The 12,605-nt window shown below is 38.1% G+C and overlaps 1 protein-coding gene across 1 annotated transcript in view; it reads right to left on the reverse strand.

Moving 5' to 3' along the window:
* Positions 1–1,230: 1,230 nt before the first annotated feature.
* Positions 1,231–12,605, reverse strand: part of LRRC28 (leucine rich repeat containing 28) — a 47,163-nt gene continuing 35,788 nt past the window's right edge. Inside the window, exons 6-9 of the mRNA XM_009995310.1 lie at positions 11,009–11,111; positions 7,302–7,477; positions 4,495–4,654; positions 1,231–1,623 (exon numbers count right to left, since the gene is read on the reverse strand). Coding sequence (XP_009993612.1) covers positions 1,551–1,623; positions 4,495–4,654; positions 7,302–7,477; positions 11,009–11,111 — 512 coding nt within the window. The 3' untranslated portion in view covers positions 1,231–1,550. The remainder of the gene's footprint in view (positions 1,624–4,494; positions 4,655–7,301; positions 7,478–11,008; positions 11,112–12,605) is intronic.

Consider the following 12,605-nt stretch of genomic DNA (forward strand, 5'->3'; position numbering starts at 1 on the left):
TTTGGCAAAAGGAAAACATTTCAGTGCCTCCTCCCTTCAAAATATGCACACCTCACCACAACATATGCTAATAGACTATCAAATAAGTCTCTTTATCTTGCCATTTTTATAACAAACTGTTTCATTCATATCTATTTCAGCTTGTAACTACCTACTGCACAGAGTAGCACACTGTGCTCAATCAACAAGTAGTTTATACCTAAGAAAGAAAAAAATAACAAAAAGCCCCACATTGTATTAAAAATATATATATTCCAAAACAAGTCAAGGGGGGTTAATTTTGTATAAACTGTTCCAGCATAAAATTAAAATTAAGTCAAGCAGACTTTTGGGGCCTTTCTTCCATCCTCTGTCCTTTATTTAAAATTAACAAGATCTAACAAAAAAAAAAAAATCCCACAAAAATGACACCGAGTGGAAATTTGAGTTAAATCTGCCATTAATACACAAAACCAAATATTACAGCCCTTCTATGAAGATTTCTCTGTAGACATATATATCTATGCATGGAGATACACATACCTCCCTCCAGATTTCCAGCCTTCTCCAAAGTTAACACACTCCACTGACACACTTCCACAAATCAGCCAAATGCTGAATCTAGAAAAAGATGAAGACCACCTCTTTGCAGATCTACAGTCTGCAATTGTAAAAATATAATGAATATAAATTATTACTGTCATTTTACTAGGTTTTTCTCAAGTGAAATTTGTACTTAAAGTCATCTTCTTCCTGAAGAACTCAAAGAAGCAAGAGGGGAAGTATTTATAAAACAACTTGAGAGATGAATATCAAGAAAACACACCCTCAGTCATGCTGGAGCAAGACTACTCAGCACAGACATCTGTACTGGCCTTCCTTACTGAAACAGCATCTTTAGTCTCCAGACATACTCTAGTTACTCCAATTAAATGAGTGTGGCTTCTAAGGATACAAGAAAGAAAGAGCTGCTTTTAATATGTGGACTTAAATAGCACAGTTACCTGTTAAAGACCTGGTATCCAGCTGGGATAACTCTGCTACAGAAAAAATTATGAGAGTCAGAAAATTAAGTTGAATTCCATGGGCAAGTCACTGGGCCCTTCAAAGGTTTCTGTAGGTCTACACCTAGAGACCTGATCCCAGCTGTACAAGTGATGAGGACGAGGCAGAATAAGTGAAAACTGGTCTGTCATAACCGGACCTTTTCTTTTTTCCCCTGTTAGGAATGAAAACTGCCTCAAAAGATGCAGTGGGTCAACCTGAAGACAGCCACATTTGAAAAGTACTGGGAACCCTGAAGTCAAAGCCCGTGAATTTGTTTGGTTTGTATGTTGCCTTGGAGAAGAGAGAGAAGTTAATACTTTCAAAAGCTTGGTATTTACACTTCCGAAAAGGTTCTGCAGTTCATCCAGATTTGATAGGGCAGGACTTAAGTGCCTCTTAGTGTTCCCGACTGGGCACTTCTGCTGCTTTGGCACACGTGCACACACAGAATTCCAGTACCAATGGGATACGACGTTTAATGCAGCTCTAAACTGGCAGCACTCCTGAGTAGTTTTAAATGTTTATCAACTCAGTAGGTCAAAAGTCTGCAGACACTGGGTGGAGCAGCAGTATGCCACAAAACTAACAGTTGTCCTCCTAGAAAAGAAAAAGGGGGGAACAGTTGTCAGTAAGATTAAAGCTCCTGGCCCTGTGCCACTGCAGGCAATATGCTGGTTTGTAAAACACAGGATTAGCTGACCTCAACACTTCTGAAAAGAAGATTCATTTGCTCTCTATGAGTGCCTGATATAAAGGCAGGGAAACACTGCAGGGGTTCTCAAAAACCTTCCTGGTTTCTCATGTATTCATTTAAAGCAGCAGCATGTGGTTTTTCTTTCTGTGGAGGGTGTGGCTGGGTGTTACAGCTAGTAGGTTTAACAACTAGAAGGAAAATAGCTGGGTAATTCTTTGCTTCAGCTTTGCTCATGTGTTTCTTAAATTACTGCTTGTAGGCACGAAATAACTGAAGTCCAGTGTCCTCCTTTGGTTCAGCAAAGTGAACAAACTGGGCCCCCATCTTCAGAAAGGATGACTGACTGGCAGTGTTGTCACATTGTGCCAGTTACTGCAGGGATGGTAAGATGAAAGTGTGATGGTAGCCTCACTCTGACCCTCCTCCTGCTCCCAGCCTGGCAAGGACCTAGATATCTGCTGTAAAAATCTTAAGATCTGTTTTTTACTAACCCAGAAATCACACTTTACCCAGTGTTCATGTCATCTGTGCTTTTTCAGACAAAGAAATACAGTTCACCACTTAGCTATTTTTTCCTGTAAGAGGATACAGAATGTGATGCAGAAATCCAGACAGAAGTTACTGGCATGGATGTGGCATGTGCTAATCAGTGCTGTTCAAATGTTCAGGATCCCTATCCTGTGTGTTTTCACAGCCACTGTAAGCTCTTTAAAACAGAAACCCTGTCCTTCATGTCTTTCTAAACCAGCTATCACACCTCTACAATTCCACATAATCTTACCGTGTCAAGTGCACAAGCTACAGAGATAAGGATGACAGGCTGCCCTGTTTAGATCTCATTTTCTGTGGATTTGCATCAAATGTCAGCTACTTAAGGCTGTATTGATTAAGGTATTTTGCAGAACACAGTACATTCCTGTCTAAGGGGAAGAATGATAATTTTTAAATGAGTGAAAACCATGCAGAAATATGTATTTTCAATTAACATATTTTAAAACGTAAATACAGTGTTCTTCCAAAATAGTTCTAGAGTACATTTTTCTTGAGTTGTTCACTTAAATAATTCCTAAAGGTGTCTACTGATGTGTCTATCATCTTGTAACTAGTAAGTTGTACAATGAGCAATGCTTAGCCAACAATTAAAAATACAGCTCTCTATTCCAAACTCTTCCATTGTTGGATTATTTCAGATACTGTAAGAATTTATTGACCAGCAAGTAATTTTCTATCACTTTCTTAGAAAATGATACTGTTCAATGCTTCAAAGAAATTCTTTATAGCATGATTATAACATCTTATACCACTCTGAATATTAGGACTGGAATGTGGAAGCAATTTATTTTACTCAATATGAAAACCATTCAGTTTGAACATATGACTGAATTGTAAGAGAATGGCAAGTTGAAGTACACCATTTCTGCAATCAGAGCTTTCTAAGACAGATGAGCTTTTCAAAGTAGCATTTATGCAGCCTTCTGGCAGCTGTCCAGATATGGCATACCTAAGTTGCTTTCATTTCATAAAGTTGAATTGCTTACAAATCAAATGCCTTTTATGCCACAAACTCACAGCAAAGTAACCTGTGATACAGCCACAGAAAACAGGTGCCATCAACCTGAACCACCAATTAGTCTCTTCTTTTTTCTTAAAGATCTTCCTATTGAAAAGCAGTTTCTTATTTTTATGGTAGATAACTCTGTAAGCAATGGAATTCAGCAAGACAAGAACTAAGTGGCATTCTTGTGCATTATATATATACATCAACAACCAATTTAAGAAACTTTATTTTTTAAATCACCTTCCCTTTTGCTCCCCATCTTTAGGCATATGCTTTATAACTAACAGCTTGACTTGAATTCTTTAAAAAGAATCTGAGTATCACATGTGCTTCGTTAAGTGACTCTTCTCTAAACCTTCTTTATTAGGTTTCAAGCAGTGTTGTACTTCTGTCCAAGTTGAGCCAGCTGACATTTCTCTGACAATGCTTTTCCATTGCAAAATGTGGATTAGGTGACATAATGGCTCCTGGCTGGGTACAGTATCAGCTCAAACTAACAGGGGTTTGGGTAAGAATCACTGCAAAGCAACGAGTGCTCACTTTAAAGATATTTTAAATCTTTATCTGCATGAGGGCAATATTCTTTAAACCATATCTCAATTTTGATACTACTATACTGTCCAGCAGGGTCAGGAAGTCTGTGGGCTCGTCTACTGGACTGATGAATCCTGCGAACACACTCAAAACTGCTACAGCCGTAAAAACTGAAGTCTTTTTAAACCAACGTACTGCTACAAAAAGGTATGTTAGAATGCAGAGCGTTTCCACAGCCTGTCTCCAGTTCATTAGTGTGGAAAGAAAAACCAAGAGTATTTTACCACAGAACATTTTAATTAAGCTCTGGCCTTAAGAGTTTTTTTCCATCTTTGATCCTACACTGCTTTTATTTGGTGGTGGCATTCTCCTGAAGTCAGGGTTGAGGCCATGCATGTGCTGCACTACCACAAATCAACCCCAACATAACAAAACCCTTCACTCTATACTATACAGCTGTTTGAAACAGGCAAGGGTGGTAGCTCTTGTTAAATGGTGTAACAGCAGTAGTCTGGTTGTCTTGTAAATAAAAGATTTATCAACTTTTATGTGGAATCAGAGGACAGGGGTTTAGATCTGAAAGGATGCAAAGTTTAGAAAAAAAATCCTTAAGAATATACTTTCTTCAACAAGGTGCTTTTCTTCCTAATTGAAACCCCAGTGTAATTTCCTGTATAATTACCCTTGATGCAATCCTGCCATTGGAGTTTCCCTCAAGGGAAAGAGCTTTGGGTAGACAATGGTAAACATGGGCTGGCTGCAGCGGTGGCAGTGACCCAAGGGACAGTGCAGCAATTCCAAGAGGCTTTTGGGTAGCGAGACTGGAGTCAGAAAGTTCAAATCTAGAGAAGAAAAGAAACAAATAAAATGCTTGTAACAAAACAGTCGCATGATAAAGTCAAAAACAACAAGCATGAGCCATGAACAATTCACAAAACCAGCTGTCTCACATTCTTGTGACCTTATCAAAAGAACAGAAAGGTAACACAAATACCACTATTAGAGTGAAGCACATGATGCTTTCCATGTATAAATTTAAAAAGTCAAATGTTTACATTTAGCATCTGTAGGCATGGGATTAACTGGGTTCAAGCACCCAGGTGAAAATATTATAGCTCAAGCAAATAATAAAAGTCAGTAATATATCATAAAGCATTTGTAGACAAAGATTATCTAGACAGATGTTTGAGTAATTAATAACACAAAAATCTGAAAAGGATATCAGCAGTATTTACTAGAACATTTCAGCAACCAATCCAGAAGGATTGCTAAGCTCACTAAAAAGCCCAAACTCCACCATCAGCAAAAAGGGATCTGAAATATTTAGAACTACTTGAAATACAATCCAGCCCAGCATAATTCTCACAGGTCCAACCAGAGACCACTCTAAAAAGATCAATACATTCATCTTGAGTGTGCTCCCACAGTTTACAAGATGCCATCATTTTCCCCAGAAGGGACTCGAGGGTCATTTCATGGGAAAAGGCAATTATTTTCTCAGGCTTGACCCAAGCCAGGCAGTGTTTTATAAATTAAAACCAACATGCTAATCTCCATCTAGAAACTGAGACAGCCAAAACAAGTGAATGAGTTTAAGTGCTGAGTAATCAAGACAAGATACAGTACCTGATAAATTAGTTTTACTCTATCATACTGGTTTCAGCTTTCAAACAATGAGAAGTTTAACCCCCACACAACAATCACCACAACAGCCTCCACTGAGGCAACAAGCACGAGGAACAGCGTGTTTGCGTCAGAAAGAAAAGGTCACATTCTGTAGTCAAAGACTGAGAAGGAGTCAAGTCACTTCTGTCATACTTACCTAGCAGCAGCCAAGTATTTAACAGCACCCTTCAAACTGCAAATTTAGGCAATCAGTGAGAGATGAAATCTGCTACTTTCATCATATGTGCCACCTGCTTCCCCAAATTATCTTACATGTGCCTAACTGTGCGTTGCTCCTGCCTCACTGAAATGTGGGTGTCACCACTGGTGGTGCACTTAGTCTTTAGTAAGGTCACCCAGAATAATAGTAATTTTTTGTGTGTGTGTGTATATATAAATATATAAACAGACTACACAGTACCATGTAGCAACCTAGAAGTAGGCAGGATAGTTACAGTTTCATCATCTTTTTCAAGTTCTGCACCTTGGCTGCAACCAGATAGGATCCTCACAGCCTTGTATAAACCATCTACAAAACATTTCTTAAACAGATTTTGCAATGCTATCTTGCTGTTCCCAGACCAAACTTCACCAACACCTTCAGGAACCACATTCACTCATATTCCAGAAATGACTCTGCAAGTCACAACTGGACTTGATGATTCTAAAGGTCTTTAAAGATCCATCTAAAATGATTCTATGAACTGGATGAGGAAAGTAGTTATTGGTGATTTGAAGGATCCTGTACCTGATGTTCCCAAACTCCTTTTCAAAGACTAGAATTCTGCACATCAAAATGAAACAGCATCTGTCATTGGGTAATTTTGATGCAGCTGATATCTTGATACAACTAAGCAAACATACAAAAAAAACCAACTAAAAACCTTCCTATACAGAAATATAAAAAATACACAAACACAAATTGGTCAATTAATATGTTCTTCATGTCAGTAAATACATTCACCACAAAGCAGTGCTGTTCCCAACAAACACAGGTCATACGTTTCTCCCACGTCTCAACATGAACCTTCTTCCATTCAGTGTATTTGCTGCTGACCTCCTTGCACGTCCTACCTAGCAAAGCAATAGCTCAGCAGTTACCATGTCCCTCAATGGCCATGGTACAAGTGATCCCTTACCATGACCCTCTCATGTTCCCATTGTAACTCTCTAACCTTCTGTTTTCTACTTTCACCTCTAAAGCTGACAAATTCCCAAGGTGCCATCAATAGGGGAGAGTCACAATCCACCCAAATCTGACAGAACCTGCAGGTTATCATCAGATATTGCTAACTCATGTGACCACATGATGCATAACCAGAATGAGCCAAGGGCCACTTTGCAGCAAAGAGTCTGAATTGGGGCAGAACTAAAACAGCTCAGCTGTCATGCTGCACTGAAATGGCCAAGGGCTGCTAACATTTCTTTTGCCTCATGTATAACAAGTCTGCCAGTTTAGGGGCGTGCTGCCTGGCAAGAAGTTGCATTGTTGGCTGATGCATCTAATCTTGCCTCAGGAACTGTATTTCCCATCTCCTATTTCCATTAAAGTTTCTCCTGCAAAAAGCATCCTTCTTTATACAATCCTCAAGAAAGAAACCATTTGTAAGCACCACTCGATCCCCAAAAATAGTCTTTCAATCTGTTTTTTGATATTGGACATTTCTGTCCTAATACAGCCTTTCAAACATAATTTGACTAAATAAATCTTTTAAAACATTAATCCTTGCCCAGCTCTTTGAAGAGCTATTTGAAATGTCCCTATAATTGCCAGAAAAGCACTTCCACTCTTTCTGTAATCTGAAGTATGCAGAAATTTTGTACCTTTTAAAAACCTGTAGTAGGTGTTGTAGAGGGTCCTCATGGCCAGTTCTTGCAAAGGCAGCACATGATCTGTTTCTGTCCCTATAGATTTCACCTCTGCTGGCAGGAACACTGTTAACTGGCCCGATGAAAAGGAGAGCAGTTTCACCTCTGAAACTTGAATTGGAGAACCACAACTAGAAGGACACAAAACATTTAGAAAGCGATTAGGAAGAAAAAAAAAAAGAAACTTTGTGGGGAAAACCAGATAAGCAACCCCAAGTATGCTTGATACTGTTCTTCAGTGTAGCACCCTTCAAGGATTCCTTGCAAAGTGCAATACATGTTGACATACATTTTCAATAGATCCCCACCTTCTGTCATGTACTAGTCATGGGACATCAGGAGGTCTCTAGTTGCCAAATAACATTCAGAAGCTGGAGAAATGAGAACATAGTCCCAAGGAGGTGAACGAAGTGCACTATGTGTCCCTTACTTTGCCAATGGGCTAATCTCTTTCAGCCCCTGAATGCCATTATTCCTAAGTATTTTACAGAGGGGAGCAGTTTCATACCTCTAACAGTTGACTTGCTGTGTGTTGGATGAGTTAAGAATGGATTTCTTAACTCAAATATGTGAGGCAAACTACAGCCACCAAAAAATCATTTCTGTGCCACTGGTGACTCTGCACTACACTCTTCCCCATCCACAGAGCTTCCTTGGAGGGCAAAGGGGGGTGGGTGAAGGAAAAACAAAGAACAGCCTAAGCTGTAGTGGGAAGACACCTTAGGAAGTCTACTAGCCTTGTCCTTCCCAAATCATATAAGGAAAAGCAAGTTTATTTGGATCCAAGGAGAGAAACTTAGCCTGTAGTAAATAAACAGTAACTCTTTACACGATCCCTGTTGCAAGCTATCATACCAAAGAGACACGCATAGGAAAATTCTACTAAGAGGTTGGGGAAGTCAACAGGGGAATTGGAATTGTTTATGACAACTTAAATTTGAAGCCAAGAGCAACTTGTTAGGGCCAGTCCTAACAAATGGAACAGAAACACAAATCTGTCAGCCTTCCCAGAAATTGGACCTAAAACTGAGGTAACTACACTCGACCTTATCAGATGTAAAAGAAATCCCATAGTTCTTCCATGATAACAAAGGATCTCATCAATCCCATCTCCTCTGACTAAAGGAAAAACAGCCCAGAGAAAAAAGCAAAGAAGGGCAGCTTCAAACAGCAAGTCAATAAGCCTCTTGTTAAATATTTAATACTTTCCCACAATCCATTAATGGGGTTAAAATATAATTGGGAATTCAGAGATCCAATATCCCAACAATCCATTCCCCAGCAATCCACACCCAATGAGTTAGCTATCATAACAAATAAATCTATAATGTTTTTTTCAAGCTGATTAACCCCTTACCAACCTAGCTGGAAGACACACCCATAAATCCACTGAAGTTCCTGCAGTTCAGAGCTGGGCTATTTGATCTACTTTCTGAAAAGGGTGAGGCTACTAATGCCTGACCACAATACTGAAAAACAAAGTACACAAGCAAAACAGACCACCAAGAGGAATAATCTAAGAGATATACACCCTTCAATCAGGATGGATTAGGTAATGAATCACAACCTATCAGCAATACTGTGTGCAAGAACAAAGAACATAAAAAAATCCCCACACAAAACCCATGGAACGAAATAAGAGGATGGTCTAACTAACTGGAAAAAATGGAGCTGCAGAAGAACCCTGGTGAATAAGTAACTGGGGAAAAATAGCTGTGAACACCTATTGGCTGCCTTCAAGAAGACTGACAGATACCTAACTGGAGACTATGAAATCCAATCTGCAAAAAAGAAGATGGAAATTTATTTTGAGTGCTGAGATCATCACCTCTTACATAAAAGACTTTTTCAGTCAGTCTGACTGCAGGATTCCCAGACAGAGATTCATTACTTACCCAATGCAATTTATATTCTATTTTCAGAAATCTAGCTTTATGTTAGTAACAGCAGCATGTTAGATTTCATTTCTCCAGTGGATGACCGGATACAGCACTAAAGCCTGCATCTTCAGTTCTTGCCTGACCCATGAAAACCTTGCATTGGTTACTAATGCTTTCTTGGAAAGAACAGAAATATTTCACATTATCTTTATTACACAATTTTAACATCACTCAGCACATTATCAAATAAAACCTTTGGTTTCTTAATAATATATGTAAGTGCTCTTTCTGTCTTGAAAATTCTCCTTAAAAATAATGTATGATGTTTCAAGATGGTTTCACAACGTAAAGACAAAGACCTGTTTGGTACACAAATACTAATATTTTGTTTACTAAAGGTATTTTTTAAAATTCTTTATTGTTAAGTGGGGAAAAATATTTTTTCTTTCCACAGAAGCATTACAAGAATGCAACTTTTTTCTGTCTCCTTGATATGAGATTTCTAATACTCTCCATCAGAGATACCAGCAGCTAGTCTCACCAGCAGTGTACATGTAATGACAACAGGAACTAGTGATACCTTCACAAAAGGTCAGTGCAAAGATAAAATTATTTTGACTGACTACAAAGTAAGGACTTAAAACATAAACAAAAATAAAGACATGGTTTTTTAAAATCTCATTAAATAAGCAGGACGGTTGGACCAAACTTGTTGGAATACTTCCTGCCTTGCCACTAGTGTTTTTGTTCACAATCAAGACAGTTCTGTTATCTTTAGGGTCAATTTACTGTCTGTCTTAGAATTCACAATCGATTCTGAAAGAACAAAGGCTAGAAGTCATCTTCCCTGAAAAACAAAATTAACTTGAGACTGCAGACAGTTCAGCAGAATTATAATCCAACAGCCAGTATTTAAATATCACACTACCAGCTGACATGGGACTATTAGAAAAACCTTAAAATGCCAAGACTCAGCATCTCACACATTGCAGTAGAGTGCAGGCTGTAGAGACGGAATTTATATTTAATGCAAGATTTGCTGAGAGCGAGCATACCAGAAATTTATAATTAGATGGTAATGGGGTTAATCCTCTTCTGATCAGTTTTACACCAGTAAGGCTCCATTCATCAGTGGTGTTGATCCTAATTTATGCCAGTGTCAGTGCAGAAAGAATTAAGCTACTGTCCTAGACAGATCATGTTTTTTTCCTCACATCTGAACCACAAACATGAGGCAGCCTAGGATATTTTTAAAATGCACATGTAAAAATATACCTGTCAATCCATGATTCCTAAAAAAAGTTACTTATTTTTGTTAGTTGGTACCAAGACTAAGAAGAAGCTGATACTGGGATATAAAATGAGTGAAAGGGCTGCACGTGACATTCCAAGATAAGGCCCATAACTTACACAAATGTGAGAACTTACAAATTTCACAGCTGCTGCAACACATTAAAACATATTTTGTTCTTTCTTTAGTTCTGGAAATTCTATGAAACCTACATTTTTGGCCAACCTTTAAGTGCAGCTAGGATTCAGCTTTAGGCCTTACATTATCATTACAATTTCCTGCAAAACAGAGGCTGTCTTTTGAAAAGTCAGCAATTAACACAAGATTTATCACAAAAATGAAACAGGACTGGGAGCTGCAGTAAACCCCTCAAAGTAACATCATTTCTGAATCACTTGCACACACAAATCAGTTGTATCATACAGGAAGATATTTCTAAGAAATTTTCCAAGAAGCATGTATGAAAGACATCTGAATTAATTCATACTTACCCACTGCAACCAATTACTTTATTATACAGGTAAGATGGGAGGCCTTTCAGATGAATATTGTTATCCACATAAACATATTGTAGCTCCCGAGACCGACCTAAATCTGGGTTTAGAAAACAGGAAAAGTCAGTGATAACTATCAGCAAAGCAGTTCTCTGTAATAAGCTAATCTGACTCAATGTAAGCAAACAAAATAGTACTTCTCAGTTGTAAAATTTCAGCCAATGGTTTTATTATGGATGAACTGAAAAGCTGTTTATAAATTAGGAGTAAAAGTTCCCAAAACAAAACCCCTTTCAGTAGCTCTGAAAATCCCATTATAAATAATTACATTTTAAAACTGACCAGCTCCAAAGTCTGATTGAAGAAGCAAAGGAACAATTGATTTCAATTCTACAGTGCATACTTCAAGTTCTTAAGGTCAAACCTGCTTTTATTAACTGGCCTCACATCACCAAAGTCACAGCTTCACTATCTTTATTAAAGTGGTGAAAACAAAAACAAGAATGTGATTGGTCCCATTTTTTTCTCCAAGAAAAGATTTGATTACCTGAGCCATAACCAAATACAACCAGTAATCATTCAGAAAAGGTCTGTGTGGTCTGGTAAATTACAAAAAATCAAGAAAATATACAGGCATTAAACTGCAGAATATTGTGTAACAAAAATTTGTGGCTACAAGTAAATGATCCATGTATCTGAAGGTGTGATTCCTACATCATCTCTGTTAAAATATTAGTGGCTGGCAGTCCAAAGAAGCAAGTACAGCATGTTTAAGCAACACCTTCACAGGCTAGAAGTATCTTAACATACATCTAGAAAGAAGCATATAGGAATGGAATCATTTTGTTTCATTTAGAAAATTATAGCAGGAAAATGGAGCAAAACTAAAAGTGAAAATTTAGGCTTCTAGGAATAATTCTCAGAAACAATACTTTTGCTTAACGGCAAGATCTTGTCAGTGCAGTGGCAAAACTGCCCATCAAAAGAAGTGAAAAACATACTAATGGGAGATCCTTAAAAAGACAAAGCAAAGAGTGAACTAAAAAGAATGGTCTAAAAGTTTTGAACTGGCAAGAGAGCTGACATGTGTCATCAGCTGGGCAGCCCATTTCACCTCTAGGTCCTGTGTTGTTCAAGATACTGGGTTAGGAAAAGACACATGCATTTAATACAAAGCACAAACCAAGCAAACAATGTCTGAAAGCCTCTGCCTGGGAGGGGATAGCTGCAACCCAGACAAATTGCATTATGGAAAAATAAATATCTGTATGCCTCTCAACTTCTTAAACTTTCATGAGTACGTTATAGAAACTAAGCAAGATAAACAAGCATTTGGCTGAATCAGCCACATTGCAAGACAACACTAGTATTGATTAATTCTGACTTCCCATCTTTATCAACTGCCTGTTACCTTGGATGGCATAAAGATAACCAGAGAAATCAGCATGGCTTCTGTCCCTTGTAATCATGGCCAAGAACAGAATAAAAATGAAACAAATTTCCATTATAATTCTATTCAAAAATTTCATTTGGAATAATGATCTCTTGTCATTCCCTGCTATGACAATAGGTAATACAATCCCTTCTTTATTAT

The sequence above is a fragment of the Chaetura pelagica genome, unplaced genomic scaffold (genome assembly GCF_000747805.2).
Source record: "Chaetura pelagica isolate M959 unplaced genomic scaffold, ChaPel_1.0 scaffold453, whole genome shotgun sequence".
NCBI lineage: Eukaryota > Metazoa > Chordata > Aves > Apodiformes > Apodidae > Chaetura > Chaetura pelagica.